Source organism: Alligator sinensis, unplaced genomic scaffold (assembly GCF_000455745.1).
Source record: "Alligator sinensis unplaced genomic scaffold, ASM45574v1 scaffold740_1, whole genome shotgun sequence".
In the NCBI taxonomy this organism is placed as follows: Eukaryota; Metazoa; Chordata; order Crocodylia; family Alligatoridae; genus Alligator; species Alligator sinensis.
This window is the reverse complement of record NW_005841964.1, coordinates 1,715,419-1,734,972: the sequence shown is the minus strand read 5'-3', so window position 1 is coordinate 1,734,972 and position 19,554 is coordinate 1,715,419. Positions and strand designations below refer to the sequence as shown.

At 44.7% G+C, this 19,554-nt stretch overlaps 1 protein-coding gene across 8 annotated transcripts in view; it reads left to right on the top strand.

The window, feature by feature from the left end:
• The window catches only part of ABCC4 (ATP binding cassette subfamily C member 4), a 255,354-nt gene that overhangs the window by 83,185 nt on the left and 152,615 nt on the right, over positions 1 to 19,554 (top strand). For all 8 annotated transcript variants that reach the window (XR_003093303.1, XM_025200355.1, XM_025200361.1 and 5 more), the window contains 5 exons: positions 1,209 to 1,334; positions 4,311 to 4,560; positions 8,139 to 8,243; positions 10,463 to 10,552; positions 11,163 to 11,354. Coding sequence is in view for 7 of the 8 variants with exons in the window: in XM_025200355.1 (XP_025056140.1) it covers positions 1,209 to 1,334; positions 4,311 to 4,560; positions 8,139 to 8,243; positions 10,463 to 10,552; positions 11,163 to 11,354 (763 nt within the window). In the remaining variant the exon portion in view is untranslated. The remainder of the gene's footprint in view (positions 1 to 1,208; positions 1,335 to 4,310; positions 4,561 to 8,138; positions 8,244 to 10,462; positions 10,553 to 11,162; positions 11,355 to 19,554) is intronic.

The following is a 19,554-nucleotide window of genomic DNA, read 5'->3' as shown; positions in this document are numbered from 1 at the left end:
TAGCAGGAATTTAACTTAATTCTGTTCTATGATACCTTCAAAAGTCTCTGTTTTCCTGCTCTGTATTTACAGAAAGATGTTGCCTCAGCATGTGATCCTGGACGTCTCTTGATATGTTGAAACCAAATTGTTTTGCTACTTGAACGCCCATTATATTTTTAAAATCTTGTCTATTAAAGCATGGGAAAAATTCTTCTGTATGTCATGCTTTGAGGCCTATTTTCATTATTAGCTTAACTTTTCTTGGCCATTGTTCATATGGTGGCTAAAATTAAATTTTCTTTTCTGTGCAGAAATATTGTCTTTCTTTAATAGAGCATAAAATCACACATGAAGGTGCACAGTAATACATGTGATTGGTCTTGTACAAAGAATTCTGGAACGTGCAAATGCTAGTCAGTTCCCTGGCAGCTTAGGTAATATTGGGCTATATGTAATACAGTCTTACAGTATAGGAGTCTGTTTTTTTAGTAAATAAGGAGAAACCTGGTTTAATTTGTAAACTATTGCTTCTTTCAGATGTTAAAAAAAACAAATAAAAATTCCCTCCAAAAAACACGCTTTACCAGAAGAACTGGTGTGTTACTTTGACTCTGTATAGATTCTATATAGATTGGGTGCTTCAGCAGCCAATCTATTCTATATAGATTCTATATAGAATGGGTGTTTCAGCAGCGCTTTTTGGTGCTTTTATCTAATAGCTGATTCAGTCAGCTATTGGATAAAAGAGCCAAAAAAGCCCCACTAACGTGCTGACAAGGTTTTTTGGGAATATGTGATATCTTTTATTAGACCAACTAAATAGTTGGAAAAATTGTTCTTTGCAAGTTTTTGGGCACAAACAACCTATGCCTGAAGAAGGGGGTTTATGCCTGAAAGCTCGCAAAGAATAATTTTTCCAGCTATTCGGTTGGTCTAATAAAAGATATCACATATTCCCAAAAAACCTTGTCTGCCTGTGTCCTTAGACCAACATGGTTACAATCAACAGCCACTAACACATCCAATCTATACAGATGTTGGGCAAGCTGGTTCAACTAATGGACTGCCTCTTCTGAGCATGCACTGGCCTCTGCACAGGAGTACACCGAGTTTAAAATAAAACACGTGTTGTTTGTTTGTTTTGTTTTTAAATGCCCACAAGCAGCCTAAGGTAATACAGAAGTCATTTTAATTAAGAATCTGTAATTTTTTTCTATCAATTACAGGAGCAGAACGGCAGCCTTTACAGATGTTAGGATAAGGACCATGAATGAAGTCATAACTGGTATAAAGATAATAAAGATGTATGCCTGGGAAAAAGCATTTGCAGATCTTGTGAACACTATAAGAAGGTAATCAATGTTGCACTGAAAGTTAGACCTGGATATTTGATCTGTATGCATTTTTGGGTGTTAAATACTTTCTTTGCTGCTTTAAAATGCAAGGATTTCATTAAAAACCCCCTTGTATAGCTTTGTAGTTTTTTCCTTCATCTGTACATAAAGAGGGAAGTTTCTCTTAAGGGCAGAAAAAAGAATTCCTTTGATATTTATGAATCTTGTTTCACCTAAGTGTGACTATACATTGGGTCTCTATATTCCTAAAGAATTTCATCCCCTCAGCCATCTCTGCTATATCTCCATACCTTAATTTGCAGAATTCTTTTCACTGCAAGTGTGTGGAAGCAGGTTTTTTCTTATCTTAGCTATAAATTTAGAACCTGCAGATGCTATATTTTGATCCCTTTTTGTATCTCTTGCATGAACTCAAGTGATAGGCCTGGCTTTCAGATTTTTCTGAAGTGTGTAGCCACGGGGTTCAGTTACTCTGGGTCTATATTTCTCAGTCACAGTGCCAGATCTGCCCTGTGGAGTGGGGGCTTTGGTAGTGTTTGGCAGAGAGGTGGAGGGGTTTGCTTTGCCTTCATCAGGTGGGAGGGAGTTTCATTCGTGTGTGCCATGGCTGGGTGGTGGGGAGAAGTGCTGGGAGTGGCTGGGTCTTAGCACTGACCCCCTTTAGACCTGAGCTGGGTCATGCTACCCAGAAAATGTTGCCAACACCTGTCTTAATCCTTCATTGCAATCTCCCAGCTACCTCCATCTCTAGGATGGAAGAAGCAAATTGCCTGTTTGTTGTAGTTTCTGGATCCCTTTCCCTTCGTTTCTCAGTAACACTCTCTCAACAGCTTCTCCCAACTTGTTGAATCCCCACCCCTTTCCAGCGCTTGCGGTTCTGTAGTAGAATAAATCAATAGGGAGGATACTTAGCTTAGCCTTGAAAAGAGTAAGCTGTTCTAGCTTGAATGGAAGCAGAAAGGGGTTTTTCCCAGTCTGGAGTTTCACCATTGATTCTTCAAGGGTCCTTGGCATTTCTTAAGATAGCATTTTACCCTTGACATTGTTTTGCTGGTTTCTCTCTTGAAGCCAACCTTTTGATTTAACTTTGTGCTTTCAGGCAGTTTAATACAGATAATCTGAGTATCGTACTATCTTTTTAAGGAATAACACACAAAACTCCATCATTTTCTATGGATTTCAGAAAGGATTATTAAGGATTAATGAAGGATGGGAAACCATTTTATTTAGGAATTTAGAAACTAATTGGATTAGGCCCAGCTCTAGTAGTCTGTATATGAATGTTGTTAACAGTGTACTTTGGAGAATAGGTCAGCAGTTGTGAGCTCGTAAATTGGTGGGAGAGGGTTGAACTCTTTCAAAGTCTGTCAATACAGCCAGTTTGGCAACTATAGTGGGAAAGTTGCTTAACTCCTGTAGAAGAACATCCTTCTTCTAAGTGAGAGATTCATTAGATTTATGTGGGATGATCTACAACTTGAATTCCTAACCCTGAAATGGAGGTCCCAAAGGAAAGCAATCTGATTAGAATTTCACTAATTAGTAGAAAATAAACTGGAAAAAAATAGTAATAGGTATGAATAAATGTAAGCAGAATCTTGCTGGAATTAGAAAATGCAGAGCAAAGTAACTATCACACTTGTCATACACTAATTGTTTATACTGCCTGAATAATTGTTGGTATTCATATCCCATATTGTGAACTTGGGCAGAGTAGCTAGGATCAGACTGGGTAACTAATCTTACAATTGGAAATTAAAGCTAAATTTTTAGAGCTTTCAAGTTTGAAAAAATATCTGTTCCAAAAGCCTTCAAGTCATTACAGGGAGGCACATTAGTTGAACAGGCTTGTGTCTTTGTAGACTAAATCTGCCTACCAAATTCCAGTTAGCTGACATAGTGGCTGGCAAAATAACTGGTATAGAGGTCACAGATCCAGTCTGCCAGTAGGGGAAACTACATCTCTTAGAGGGAAAAGCTAGAAAAAGGGGTCTAAGTCTATAGAGATGGAAAATCTAGTATAAAAATAGGGACTATGGAAGGTGCTATGATTTAGCTAGCAACTGATTAGACAGTTAACCAACTACATGGTTATTTTGAACCAGCACTTCATAGGTGAGCTTATCACTTAATAGGTGAGATCACTGGTGAGCTCAAGGCTGCATCATTTTTAAACTGTTTTATTTCTTAATAGGCGTTATATGATTAACTTTACTTGATACTGCAAATGGTGAAAGAGAGTGTCTCTGGATATTCAGACTATGTAACAGAATATATTTGTATTTACTCCTGGAAGAAAACCCACAAAAAAACAAACTAAGCACAAGTGAAGAAATTATTAAAATTGTTGGCAAATAGAACAGTTCATAGTGATGCTTTGTATCTTGAAAAATGATAATACTTAATTTTGTTATGTTACCTTTGAATAAAATAGTCTTTGATTTGGCACTTTCCTTTTCTATAGCTCAGGGCTTCCCAACTTCAGTGTGGCCAGAGGCTGCATGCTACACAAGTTATGGGCCCAGGCCTCTTATTGCTTGCAGCTCTCCTACCATGCGAGTACCATAAACCCCCCACCATTGCTGCCATGTGAGCCCCTCCCCCTGGTGCCACAAGTGTGTGGTTGATTTGCTCCCCTTGTGGCTCCGTGAGCTGCCAGGTGGACTACCCTGCTGTAGCTCATACTAAAGAAACTTGTATTTGACTATTATTCTTATCTTTGTCTGAAAGTCTCTGTTCTTGTTGTATTTCCCAAGCACAACATTTTCTTTCAGTTAATGCTTGTCCATTTTTTAACTGCATCTTAGCACAAAGGATTTAAAAAAAAAATTCTAGTACTTAATAATAAAATGCTGCTACTGATACTGAGGTGTTTTGTGTTGTTGAAAGCAGTAGTCATTGAGAAAGGAGCCTTATGAATGATGTAATATACCAATGGTGTTGAATCTGGTGAATTTTGTTTTGCATTTTTAGGAAGGAAATTTCCACGGTTCTTAAAAGCTCCTACCTTCGAGGACTGAACTTGGCATCTTTCTTTGTTGCAAGCAAAATAACAGTTTTTATGACTTTCATGACATATGTTCTACTTGGCAATGTTATCTCTGCAAGTCGGGTGTTTGTTGCAGTGTCACTGTATGGTGCAGTAAGACTGACAGTAACTCTCTTCTTCCCTGCGGCTATTGAGAGAGCATCTGAAGCAGTAGTTAGCATACGGCGAATCAAGGTACAGTGTTTGGATTTAATTCATTATGATATATTTACTACTTTACTTTCCATCATATACTTTAGCATTTCCAACAAAAATGATTTCTTAATATGGTTTGTAGAGTTCTGGATTTCCATAATGTAGCTGGTGTCCAGAATGGAATACCTTTATATATGGTACCACCTGGAAAAAAACAGGTGCATGGAGGATATGGAATAAAGGAGAATTTGGTTGTGTGCAAAGGAATGTGGAGAAGTAGAGTTGTGTAGTCCATATACTTTGTATTGCCATGGCAATCATGGAAAGTAGCTGGGATAAGTTACTCTGTAGTAGTCTTGTCAACAACATAGGGTGCAAACACAAGACAAAGGCCATTTGCATATGCCACAAAATTGGCCTTTAAAGCGGCTTAATGCCCTTTTGCACCACTTTAATGGTGCAGCTGTTTGCACATGGTGGTGGCGAAATGCGCTTTAATGGCAGGCTGTTTGTACATGTCGGTGGTGTAATGCATGTTAAATGACTTTGGGATGCAGAACTTCTCTGCCTTTTATTTATCTGGTTTAGTTTGGCATGGAGAGAAGCACTAGGCCCTGTGCATCTCAGGGGCTGAGCAGGTAACCTGTATAGGCAGCCTGGCAGTAGCCTATGCAGCAGGCTCCACTGAAGGGGAAAAAAAAAAGCGGTGAGCCTGATCTCCCCCCTCCCCCCCAAGCCTGCCTGCCTGAGCTGCACGGGCCCGGTGCTTTCCTTTGCAGCTGCGGTGCCCTCTGGGACCGCTGAGGCCGGGTGCTTGTGGGTGGGTGCTGCCTGCTGGGTGCCACAGCTGCCGCAAAGGGAAACACCAGCTCCCCCACTCCCCTGGGACCACTTGGCCTGTCAGCAGCTTTCCCTCCCCTCCCCTCTGCCAGAGAGGAAGGTAAGGGTCGGGCCTGACCCGTGTGTATACACCATGAGGATTTACTTCACCGTAAATTGAAGTGGTGTTTTTAAAGACGCAGCGCTTCAATTTAGGAAGAATTATACCAAAGTAAATAAATCCCTGTGGCATGTACAAATGCCCAAAAGTAACAAGTTCTTTTTTCTGTGAGAAGAAAATTATATATATATATATATTTGATTGCTGTGTTAGCTGATTACAGTAGAAGCTCCCATATGTTGGTGTGCATACATACATTTTTATAATTTAAGTAGGTGATTGTTTATGCATATAGATTAAGAAACATATTAGAGCTAGCACAAGTAGGCTCAGAACAGACAGTCAAAAAGCCCGAGGCTGAACTGATTCAATTTTTGCAGGTTAGTTGAATTGACAAGTAAGTAGACAGATGTAACCCGGGTGGTACTCCAAAAAGGTACCCCCTCTCCAATTGAAGGGATCAAAGTAGGTGCACAAGTGCTGTGGGAGGTGTAGGGACACTCCTCCCCCTATAGAGCAGAGCCAGACCACCACTGGGGACTTAACTATATACCTTTTAATGAGGGAACAATACTGGGAACATAACAGGCATAATCGGGGGTATAGTGGACACTACAATGCCCCAAGGGGGCAGGATTCAACAAAGGTTAGACACTTACAATCATTGACAAAAGACAGGGTTAACAAAATATAAAACACAAACAGCAGAGCAAACAATACTGGTTGGGGAAATATAAAAAGGCACAAAATACAAAATGTCAAAGGACAAAGAAATATAGGGCCTAGGTACCTGGAAGGGGGAAAACACAATGGCCCCTTCCACTGCAAGAGGAATTTCTCCTTGTTAGTTCACTCACCCCAAGTCACCAGAGATGGGACTTGAACTTGGATCTTTCACATGGTAGGCAGAAACACTGCCACACAGCCATCAGTGCTTCAAGCTGCTATGGGTCTTGATCTTCCTGGAGCCTAGCCTCATGTCGAGCTGCCCGGTCTTTGATTGGAGGAGCTGGTAGCCGAGCTGTGAACCCCTCAGGTCTCTGCTCAGATCCTTGCTGGAGCGGGGAAGTCTCTCCTACTGGCCACAGCCTCTCGTAGGGGATCCTGGAGCCCAGCAGGAAGCCTCTCCTGCCAGCCACAGCCTCTCATAAGGGATCCTGAAACCCAGCAAGAAGCCTCTTTGCCGGCCACACACCATGCTGCTGAGGGTCCAACTGCTGCCTGCAGGTCCTGCTCCTTCAGGCTCTTCTGGGGCAACTGCTTCTGCCCCACTGGCTCAGCTCTTGCCAGCTCTTTGAAGCTCCTTCCTCATGGTCCCTCACTGGTCTCTTCCCTGAGTCAGTCATGCTGCCCCTTTTATCCCCCTCTAAGTGACCCAAGGGGCCAATCAGGGGACATGAGGGGTGAGTCTCTGGGGCCTGAGTGGTGAGGAAAGGGAATCCCAAGTCCTCCAATCATCTTTTGCCCTTTCAAAACCCCTGGGCTAGGTCAATGCCAGCTAGCCTGTCACAGACATTCACTGTTGATTCTGGAAATGCAGCCACATGTCTGCAGTGGCCCAGGCGGAAGCCGGGGTGGGTGGAGGTGGGGAGCACTAGAGTACACCTCCCTGGTCTGCTGGACCAGACGGCTTGGGCCAAGGCTAGCCCACCCGCCTTGTGAGGGGGGTGCTTGTGGGAGAGATGCAAAGCATCCTGGGATGCTGGAGGAATGTGAATTAACTTGAATTTGGAGGGTAGAGTTAGGAAGTTTGTTAAACATGCAGAGCACAATCTCACACTGTGGATATTTATAGTGTTTTAGGGCTCAAGCTAGAGGGACTGCTGGACTTAGATAGTGGATAGGACTAGTCCTGGGGGTGTTGGTTTCCCCTCTCCCCTGCCAACCTTGCCTGTTGTTTGACTCTGGACAGTACTGTTTGAAGCCTTATCTTCTCTGCCCTGAACTCTAGTGCCAGGCAGGTTGAAGTGTAGATGGCTAAGAAGGTGCATTAACAAAGACTAGAGCAAGAGTTGAGCTGAGCAGAAGTGATCCCATCATCTTCACTCCTGTCCTGTTTTTGACTAGGTCAAAGATGCATCACAATATTAAACTGTCAAAGCCTGGAGGAAGAAGAAAAAACAACAGAAGACTCCTGTGAACAGTGACTTGGTTTAATGTAGATAGAAGATACATATCTGTCTTTATGTATGTTTTAGGGGATTGAATATATCTTTAAATGTTAAATTTGTTATAAAATTTGATAAGTTGAATTCATTAATAAACCAAATAGAAAAAAACAAAAAACCTCCAGACACTATGCTATTTTATTTGATTGAATGATCAACCCAATGTAGAGGAGGGTGGAAGGTGAAGATGTTACAGGTGTGGAAGAGCCTCCTTTCTGCATGGAAGGTAAGGGTTTCTTATTGTGATACAGACTTTCTCATGAGAGAGAAATCCAGAAATAAAACAAGTGTGGTTTTTTCCCTCAACTATGAAATATACACTTATGGATGAACCTGTAAGTAAAATAGGTACGCATGCAGTTAATTTAATTTGAAATCCTTGGACTTGGCTTCAGTAACATGATATTGAGGTTGGAGTATTTTTCACACAGATAACATGGATTTGTATACCCTATGTTCAGAAACCATCCATTTTTCCCTTCCTTTCCTTGTGTTTTCTTTTACTACAGAACTTTCTGGTCCTTGATGAGATTTCAACTTTAAGGTCACAGCTGCAGAGTAACAATGAGAGGATTTTGCTTCATGTTCAAGACTTGACTTGTTATTGGGATAAGGTAATTTTCTCTTCACAAAACTCCATTTAAGTGTGTGTGTATATAAAACTATATTGTACTTGGTGCTACAAGTATTCTTTGTGTAAATAATTCTGTGTGGAAGCTTTTGTATTAGTTCTCATGTACAGGCAGTCCTTGCATTTACAGCGGGTTACATTCCTGGAAAAGGCTTTGTAAATTGAATCTGATTTTCCCATAGAAACAATATTATAATAGGGGGTTATGTTCCTGACCAAGGGCCTGATGCCCAACTTTTTATAGAAATGACCATAAACACCATATTTAAATCAACTGTTTAATTTTATTTAATCAGCTATTTAATTTTACTATAGACCATGTTGATTCTGACTGTATAAATAATTACTCACACTGGGATGAAAGGCCAAGAGACAGCAACTACCAGAGCCCCCTCCATAACCCTGTGTTGACAGGAGTGGTGAGCAAGTAGAGGAGAGCAAGCTAGGGCAGGATGTCAGTGGGGATGGAGCCAGTGTAGGAACCAGCATGGCCTCAGCGCAATGGAGGTGTAGCAGGGCAGCTGGGGCCAGGGCAGTGCACAGGGCAGTACGGGCTGGAGCTCCCAGCTGTCAGCTGCAGTAACAGCTATTTCTAGGCCCCTCCCCGCATAAGGCACTTGCCACCTGACTTACGCTGATACACAAGACACTGTGGCTCTTTAATTAGAGCCACTCTAAGCAGATTTGCTCCTGATCAGCCAATCCACTGGGGGCCAAACTCCAGCCAGGGACAGAACACCATGGCTGAGATCCCCTCCAGCCATGGGGCAAGGGGCGGCTCTTCAGCAGCCCCTGCCTGGCATTTATCCTGCTCTCTGGGGCTTGAGGCCAGCTGTTGCCTGCTCCTGGCCACTGGGAGTTACCTTAGTGGGCCTATCTGGGCAGCAGCAGTGCTGCACAGCCCTGGTCTGAGCCATAGGGCTCTGCTGCCTGCTCCTGGCCACTAGGCATTGTGTCCCTGCGGCATGGGCATGTGCTATTTCTGGCACTTGAGCAAACCCTTGACCTTGCTCTCGGAACCTCACGGTGCACATGCCTGCAGTTCCTGGCAGTGGCAGCCCTGTAGACATGGCAACCTCCCTGATCCTGGGGCTCTCAACTGGCTGGCAGGAAAAACCGAGGACCTTGTGGCCATTTGAGGCAGTGCCAAAGTGCAGCAGCAGGTCAGCTGGGGCATGCGGACTGAAGCCCACATCTACAAGTCAATGCCCACATTTTTCTCTTTAAAATAAACATTTATGTTAGCTGGAGATCTGGCTCAAATTGGGGTAACTACAGTGAAATCATTACCAGCTGATAATGTTTGTCTGCTTGAGAAATCAACCTGTAACGTACTGTCAAAAATGTCCTGATGCTGCCACCTAGTGGAGGATAATACAACTAAAAAAAATTTAAAAATTCTGCACACCAATAGAGTTCAAGATCAGCAAGGAATGTATTTTACTTTTCGGGTACTATCCTGCTCTGGAAATAATGTAGAGGTACTATTCTTATGTGAACTTTGAGAGACAAGATTGACTTCCCTGTTACGTTCTTAAAAAACAAAAACGGAATTATTCGGTCCCTGTAAATATTTGCAAAGAAACTAAACTGATTTTATTTGATTTACATTTTCAGAAGTGGCTAATGATTGGGGCGGGAGGCAGTAATGTTAGATTTGAGGCATAATCACCTTCTGTACTGAAAGTGCTGACCTCTTATTTCATTCCTCTTCTCTTACACTGGCTGAATGTAGTTTGCCCTTTCTCACTGTTGTAACACCATCTATTTTTATTTATACTTCTTATTATTTGAATTGTTGTAGTTAAATTATTAGTTGATGTGCTGTGGAAGATACAGATTAGAAGCATACCTTGATTCAAAAGCCACTGACATCAATAGTAGCTGCATTAGGTCCTTAGAATTTATCATTTAGAAAAACTTATAGGTTAAGGTATGCTTTCCAGTTCTAGTAAAACAGACAATATTACAGTAGTGGTTTGGGTGCAGAGATTCAAAGCATGTCCAGAGATCCTTATGTATAAACTATATAAGGTAAAGTAGATATAGACTAGAAATAGATAAAACTTAAGGAATTTTAAAGTATCTATTTAAGTTGAGATTTATTTCTGAATGTATATGCATCATTCCGCTGTATTAAAGAGGATATGTATTTTCCAGATAATGAAAATGTGTTTTTTCTTCTCTTTAACATACTTTTAGAGTGTGGGAGTCCCAACACTTGCACAGCTTTCATTTACTGTCAGACCAGGAGAATTATTGGCTGTGATTGGCCCTGTAGGAGCTGGGAAAGTAAGTCTTAATGCATTGCTCTATTTTGCATTGTTGCTTTACAGTTTTACTGACTGTATACATTGTAGACTTATGAACTTGAAAATACACAAACACCGTTCTTATGTTTTGTGGTGTTAGAAGTTATATGTGCATACCAGCTTGCAAAGTCCACTTACAGTGAGGAATAAAGTTTGAAGTGTACATTCCCAGATATTTTACTTTCTGGATGTATTTGAAATGTATTATTGAATTTGTACTTATTTAAATAAACAAGTTAAATTTAAAAAATTTTAAATCCATTGCATTATTAAATTTAGCCTGGTATGCTTTAATTTAAGTGACACTTTTAGTGCAATAAAATGCTTTTTAGTAAATTGTCAAAATTATATTCTTAAATGCAATCAGTAATTCAGGTAAAGGACAAAAGTTCAACAATACTTAGTGGACTTTGAAACCTAAGTCCCATTTACAGAAGCTTGGATGCCTTTGAAATTTTTTATCACGCCTTTTTTGCATAAAGTGCAGAATTTATTTTCTGAACACACATATAGTGTGTGAGGAGTCTTTCTGAATTTTGTCTATTGCCTTCATAAGAAATGGTTTTAACTCTTTAAAAAATATCTTTCAGTCTTCTCTACTAAGTGCTGTACTCGGTGAAGTGCCTAAAGATGAAGGTTTAATAAATGTTAGAGGAAGAATTGCCTATGTTTCTCAACAGCCCTGGGTTTTTTCTGGCACAGTGCGGAGTAACATTCTATTTGACAAAGAATATGTAAAAGAAAAATATGAGAAAGTTCTAAAAGTTTGTGCTCTCAAAAAAGTAAGTTGTTTTTCTTTGTATTCTGATTTAATTTTAGCAAGAGCCCTGCTTATTTTCACCCTAATGTTGTTGCTATAAGTATTGGCATTTACTGTAGTGTATATTATATTGAATGGGTTTTTAATAATGAGATGAATGAGTCATATTTAATACTATGCAGCACTTGTTTTTTGACTTGTTGGGTATAGAACAAATGTCTGTAATTTGAAATAAATTCACTAGAGGGAGATCCGTTTTTTTGGGAACTAAGACAAATTTGGAAAGCACTAGGGGAGAATCCTGTTTTGCCAAGTTGATGCATGAAGTGCCACTTAATTGCCTCTTGCATACTTGCCCATGTCAGTGCTATTTTCCCATAGTTCAGTCATACTTTGAGGGTTTAAGTGCACTGTGTAGATACAGTTTACCCAGTAACTTGCCTGCATGGCCACTGAGCTTGCCTTGTATAGCGTCCTGTGATTTGTGGAGGCAACAGTGGTCACTTACACCCTGGAGAAATTCTCTTTTGCCTATGTGCAGTCTGCCTGGGCTGTACACTGGCTGAAAACCATTGTTATGCAAAAACAATGCCTAGCAGAGGTTTGCTGCTTTCAGCAGGTACATTTGCTGCATCCCTTTGCAGCCAATTTGCACGTATATAAGGGGCTCTGGGGGGAGTAGGGAGTATGACACACAGACAGAGCAGAGCCAGGTAGTGTGAGAGATGCAACTGAGAGAAATCCTAGGCAGAGCAGGCAGACAGTTGTAGAGCAAGTAGGATAGTTGTATGGATTGGGGGTGAGAGTAGATAAGGCCTTAGGGGGACACAGGAACAGTTTAGGTATGGCTGGGATAGCCAACGAAGGCCTGGGAATGGGTGCACTTAAACAGGCTGGGGACCCCTTGGTTAGGGACAGACATTCAAAAAGCCTGAGCCTGACTTGATTCAATTTTTGCTGGTTAGTCTAACCTGGCTAGACTGAACCAGTTTGTAACTGTACAGACATCCCCTCTGGACTGAAGAAATGCAAGCACGTGCCTGCTGTGGCTCAGGCTAGAAACTGGGAGGGCGCTACAGCAGCCCTCCCTTTCCTTTCATGGTGCTGAGCTGATGGGGGGCATGGCCAGGCCCTAGCAGGGTGCCCTGATTAGGGAGGGGTTCCCCCCCCCTCGGTGCTCCTGACCAGCGAGGAAACAATCAGGGAATTGCACAGCATTTAGTTACACAGCAGAGTTACACAGGGAGTTGATAACAGAGCATTTAGCATCCCATCAAGAAAACAAAAGCCTCTCTCATTAGTTCAAGCTCTTAAACAGCTTTTTCCAAGGAAGGAATGGAGGGACATTACTAGCTGACCTGTTGATTAGCTCCAAAAAGCCCTAAGTGGACACTGTTCTGTCTGCCTTTGTCCTGTCTGCTTACACAGACACCTCTCAGCATTAGCTAGTATACCACCTGCTGGCTATGATCTATGCTGTGGGAGGGGGCCGGGGAAATCCCTGCATGAGCAGTGAGTGGTACGGAGGTGGAGGGGAGGGGGAAGCCAGGCAGACCATGCTGTGCCTGCAGTCTCTGCCAGAGCTCCAGCCAGGGAACAGAGGGGTGGAGCCAGCCCTGCTTCGGAGCAGAGAACACAGCCCAGGACTGCAAAGCATCTGGGTTGCTAGGGGACTCTGGTTTGAGTTAAACAGGAGGTCTGGAACAGACATTGTATAAACTGGTTTGACTCAAATTAGTTAAGTTTTATACTACATTCAACTAAGTTTATCGCAGACCAGTTTCAGCCATTTTCAAACTGGTTTATGTGTACTGAACACTTGTTCTGTAACAGGTTTAAACCAGTTTCTGATCACTTAAACCTGTTTATGTGTAATGTCTGTCCCTAGCTCTTGGGGTAGCAGTGGATGCCTGGTCACTGGGATAGGGAAGAGGGTGGAACTTTTGTGGAAGGAGTGGGTGGGGGTGGCTGGAGATCAAATGACATGCTCTTGCACCCCTAAAGTATGTATCCACCTCCAACCCCCAGAACTCACCTGTGGAGTAGCTGATCTAATGAGCTCTGGGTGGCCTTATGTAATTTCCCTTGTGTGAGCCACAACTGTAGCAGATCTTTTTGGGCTTTGTCACCCAGATCCAAGAGTGAGCCAGTCCCCTGGAGTCAGTGTGGCTGGGTGCTCTGTGGGGCTAAAGGAGTGTCCAGGACTACCTTGGATGGCTAGATGGAAGTGGCTAGATGGATTACCTTGGATTTCAGGAGGAAGACAGGCATGGGAGGCACAGGGCTTTGGCATGTTGGGGGCAGGAGCATGTGCCTCAGCACAGACACCGGTGCATGGCAGCTATGGCCTAGCTGTAGGAATCCTCTAGCAGGATGAGTTAGTGCAAGACTTGCATAAGTCTCAGTGGGAGAGCTGCCTTGCTTGTCCCCCAGTGATGGGAGATGGAGCTTTTCTGCTTCCTGAGGAGCTGAACCCCCATGAACTCTTTGAAAAACTCTGGGGCATAGACCCACAATTGGTCTTTAGCCATCAGAAGAGGGCTCCTTGATATGCTGTGGGATGAGGGCTGAACCTCCTCCAAAAAGTTCCTCTCTCAGAGGGTGCCTGTGAAAAAGCAAAAGGTAGCTCTGGTCTGTGGTAGTTTGTGAAGCTTGTGTAAGGCTCTCCACCTATCTGCTGCCTGGCAGTATGCCCCCTAAACTTGGCAGTGGCTGAGCTCTGCTTCTTCTGCTGTGCTGGCAGTTATGTGGGTTTAACTGTGAAGTGCTGAGGCAGCTTGGCCAATGTCCTTTGCTGGGAGGTGTACAGTTGTCCTGCCTGCTATAGTGCCACGGGAAGAGTGTTGAGATCCCCCTGCATAGGGCAACAATGAGGTTCTTTTCCATTAGTGGGTACTCTAGACCCTACAATAATTAAAATAATAAATTAAAGCCATATTACTTAGTACATTGTATAACAGTAGGTCTTGAAAATTTGTAGAATAACATTACAGTAATTGCTAAGGACATTGACAGAAAGTAGTCTGCTTTGCACAAATACTGGAAATAGTTGAAATAGTGGAATAATTATTCTAGTTATTGTGACAATTCATGTTTTAAAAAATCAAGCTATTAGAAGCAGTAATCTGCCAGGTGGACTCATTGTTTTAGATTTGATAACTATGAGTATGTCTTATAGGGCTGTGCAAAGGTTCAGTAGCCAATTTGTTTCAGAGGAGATTAAGCCCAATTCAGTGGCCGAAACTCCAAATCCGAACTGAACTGAGAGACCCATTAAAAGGTCCAAACTGAATCAAAGCCTTTGAATCGATTCAGAAAAGGTTTGAAGATTCGGAGGCAGACATGCAGGAAACAGAAACTGAAAAGGTTGGCGGGGGAGGAACTGCTCTGATATTGACATCTGTAGCTGGCCAGTGACTGTAATCTGTCCCTGAGTTAACTTCCAATCACAATGCTATGGGGGAGGGACGTAGAAACAACATGTAAGGCTGTGTGAACTCATCTGTGTGCCTTTTGTGAGCTGTCTATCTCACTGTTGCAGTAGCAGTGTCTGAAGGGCTCTGGCTTGGTAGTAGGTAGTCTCTTGCCACCAAGTTCTCTCCAGTCCTTTCCTATTTACCCTTGCCTGTCATCCCTATTGCTATCCATTCCTTTCAGCTTATTCTTCCCCCAGAATCCTCTTATGTTCTTGTTAGTCTGTCTTTTTTTTTCCCCCCACAAAAAGAAATCTCTGTTTGCCCTGACCATGTGTCATCACTGTGCAGGAAAGCACAATATGTATTACATTTATTACACATATCCACACACACACATTTTGCAGCACACCAAACATCATGGAGCATGCTGGAAAGGCAGGTGCCAAGTCTTCTGGCAGCCAAGGGAGAGCTGCAAGTTCCCCCCTCCCCCCCAACATAGATACATTCTCTTTCCTGTCAGCGAGGAGTCTAATACTGCTAGTGGGAGCAAGGAGGTGGGAGCTGTGTCTGCACCTGCAGCACCACCAGTAACCACAACCAGCAGCAGCATGACAGTCTCCAGTCCTATTTTAGTTACCAGTGTGAGCCTTCCAGTGCCAGAGGAGGAGCTGGATCTGGAAGCAGGGGAGCTGTGTGCCATAGCCAAGGAAATTCTGGGGAAGGAGGGGGAGTCTTAGTTTGTGCTCCACACCCCTCAAAGTTCCCCTAGCAGCAGGTCTCCTTCTCCAGAAGGCATCTTGGAGGAGGTTGTGGGGGCAGGTGGCTCAGCTCCTCCTATTGTTGTGCCTCTGCCTGCTGAGGAGGGGAATAAGGTGGGATCCCCACCCAGAAGTGAGTGGGTAGTCTAATGTGGAATCATTTTGAAGTGGCAGATGATCCCTTGTATGCTACCTGCCAGCATTGCTGAAAGCAGATCAGCTGGGGCAAGAAGGTGAAACACTTTGACACCATGGCAATGCTGCTGCATCTCAGGAGGGAGGACCCCTTTGCCCTTGTTCCTCCTTAGCCTGGCACTAGTGGGAGCATGCCCAAAAAGAAGTCCCCCTCTAGCTCTAAAGCCCCCATCCCCACAACGCAGAGGCAGGCCACCCTGGACCAGTGGGGGAAAGGCAGAGACAAAGGGTGCTGCGTTCCCAAGGTGAGCGAGGTCATCCAGAGCATTGGGGAGATGCTTGCTCTGGATGGCCAGCCCTTCTTCTTTGTTGAGCGTCCAGGGTTCAGGTGGCTCATGGTGCTTGTGGCCTCATCCTACCAAGTGCCTGCATGCACCATCTTTAGCAGGACGGTGGTGCCCTCCCTGTATGAGGCCTGCAGGGAGTATGTGAGGGAGGAGCTGTGGAAGGCAGGGCCGCAGGTAGCCTTGCACTTCACCTTGGCCATCTGGAGCAGCTGGGGAGGAGATCATGCCTACCTCTCCCTCACAGGGCACTGGTGCGATCAGTCAGGGCATTGGTGGGCTCCCCTTGAAGTGGAGGTGATGAATGAGTTCCACACGGCAAGGGAGATTGTGGTGGCCATGAACCGCATGGTAAAGGGTTGGCTCATTGGGCAGGGTGAGCTCACCTGCAGGTTCATGGTCACCGACAGCAGGGAAAGTATGGTGAAGGTGGGGCGTGATGCCAACTTTTTTGGCATCCGCTGTGTGGCACACAAGTTCCACCTCATAGGGACACCTTGGAAGGGGACAGGGCTCCCGGTGGTGGTAGTGACGGTGCCATGATGAGCCAGCTCATTTCGAAATGCAGGAAGGTGGTGGGATACTTCCACTGGAGCATTAAGGGAGGCAAGATGCTGTGGGAGAAACAGGCAGAGCTAAGCATTCTGCAGCACAAAATCATGCAGGATGTGGAGACTTGGTGGAACTCCACATACCTGATGCTTGAAAGGCTGGTCGAGCAACAGAAGGGCATCCATAAGGTGGCCTTGGTCGGGGAGATTAGGATTGGTGATCCCCTTAATGAAGTGGTGTGGGATGCCATCTCCCAGATCTTGGTGGTTGGTCATCAAACCAATCCTTGAGGCCACCGAGACCCTCAGCACTGGTGATGCCTTCCATAGCCAGGTGATCCCCATGGTGAAGGAGCTTGAGAATCAAATGGAGAAGTTCCAGGGGATCAATGTTCCTGGCTGGGGCAAGCCATTTTCACCAAAGGTGCAGGCACTGGTAAAGCGGCTGAAGAAGAGCATCAAAAAATGGCTGGAGCCATTGTGGTCCAGTACAGTCCACATTCCGGCTGACATGTGACTTGAGGGTGAAGGGGAGCATCTGTAGCAGCAAAATCCTCAATCACTGGATGGAGGTGCTGGTGAACAGAGTCAGGGAGGCAGAAGGGCAGAGGCAGGGGAGAGGAGTGGAGGTAGAAGAGGGGGATCCACTGTCTTGTGCCAGCACTCCAAGCACCAGCTGATCTCCTCCACCACAGCCGCTGCCAATGTGGGCCAAGGGCATGGCTTCAATGTTGGGGTCCAGAGGCACCAGATCCCATCATCTGGCAGGTAGTAAGGAGGCCTTGGTGGCTACTTATCTTACCAAGGACATGGAGCCACATGGAGACCCCTTGGCCTATTGCATAACTCGTAGCCGGATGTGGCAGGATCTGGCCACAGTTGCCCAGGAACACCTGTCTTGTCCACCGGCCAGTGTTCCTAGCAAGAGGGTGTTGAGCATTGCTGAGGATGTTGTGACACCCCACCACACCTCCTTGGAACCTGGTTTGGTGGAGCAGCTGATGTTCTTGAAGGTGAACTTCCCGCTGCTGGGGTTTCCCAAGCTCTACATGCAGATAGAGTGAGTGCCACCCTCCTCACTCTGTGCCTATTTCCTTTCTTTAGTTGCTTTCACAAGCATTTAATGCCCCGCTCTCAGAGCTGGATGCGGCAATTTAGTTTTCTCCAGCCATCAGGGGAAGAACATCTCCCTGCCAAGCTCCCATGCCAGGATGAACTTGGAGGTATAGGTTGGGGCTGTGGGGAAGGAAGAGGCCCCAGGTCCTGGGCATAACCTAAAACTGTACCCTGCCAGGGTAGGGAGGCCTGGTGAGACTGCCAGTGGCATGGCATCCCCAGGAAATGCCAGGACCATGAACCTCCATGGTGAAAAGCAGGTAGGGGATGCCTGATAACCTCCAGCCACCACACGCACACATGCACAGTCCTGGCTGCAGAAAGCTCAGACCTGTTAGATCTTTGACAGGCCTGAGGCCTACCGGTTGTGGTGGAGTTTTGTGGGTGAGAACAGTCAGGCGACTCAGATCTGATGTGAGGTACCCTTCACTGATCCATGCTGGGGCCAGGACCCAAAGGTGGGATCAAAGAGCCAGGAGCCCACCACAAGGAATGCCCAGAGCAAGAGACTCGGGATTCCAACTGGCCTGAAAGTGGGGCCAGGGGCTAAGGTGGAGCCAGAGATCCCAGAGAGGGGACTACAACCTGGAGGGGATGAAGGATGCCATCTGTGAGGCATTGGCCACATCAGGGGTCTAAATGGGTAGCATTCTTGCCTGGGTAACATCTGAATCAGTTTTCCATCAAGGCATGGCAGATGAAAGAAGGATGGGTGGTCAGCCCAGAGACAGATGGGTGGGCTAAGATCTAACCAGCACTGGGAAGGCCCCCTGTTACAGGCTACCATCTCTGCTGCATTCATCCTGCTCTGCCTTAACACACACAAGACAGACAAGGTTCTTTGCGGCAGTCTGATATCTTTTAGTAGACCAACTGAATAGTTGGAGAAATATATCTTGGCAAGTTTTCGGGTTTAAAAACCCTTCATCAGGCTGAGGAAGCATCTGCAATTGGTGTGTGTGCTCTTCCTGGGTGAAATGAATAGTAAAGAAGTCAGAGGCAGGTCTGCATGCAAGAAAGGCAGTCAGTGAAAATGTAAATAGAAGCATCAGGGGGTGAGACAGGCTGGGAGGGAGAGGAGAAGGGGGATGTATCAGGTAAAAGTGGAGAGGTACCTGGGGAGTCAGATGTCAGGCAGGTTATGGTGTGTCATAAATCCAATGTCTGTACTGAGTCCATGTTTTTGAATTGAGGAGGCTGATGAAGTGAAGATCATAGACTAGTATGTGAAAAGTGTTTTGTAAATTCCCTTTGAGGGTCAGGACTGAGATTGGAGAGAGGGTGGTTTTCTTGTGAGAAATGTGCCCCCACTAGTAATTGGGTGTTCTTCTCTTTAATAGATGTCTGGTGCGCATTCATTCTAGCGCACAGTTGTTGTTTTGTCTCTCGCATATTTTCCATCAGGGTATTTGGTACACTGGATGAGATATATAATGCTTCTGGAGGTGCAACTGTAAGATCCAGGAATGGTAATGATTCTGTTGTGGCGGAACTAGAGATATTGGCAGGTTTTGCATTTTTTGTCATGGCATGGTCTGGATGCATTCGGTGTGTTTTGGGCTGTAGGAAATTTGCTTCTGGTGATAAGGCTAGTGAGGTTTGGTGCTTGTTTGAATTTACAAAACACTTTTCACAGACGAGGCTATGAACTTCACTTCATCGACGTCTGAGATACAAAAACTCATGCACTCAATATAGACATTGGATTTATGACACACTATAACCTGCCTGACATCTGACTCCCCAGGTACCTCTCCACTTTTACCTGCTATATCCCCCTTCCCCCCCCCCCACCAGCCTGTCCCTCACCCCCTGTTGCCTCAATTTACATTTTCACTGACTGGCTTTCTTGCATGCAGACCAGCCTCTGACTTTACTATTCATTCCATCCAGGAACAGCAC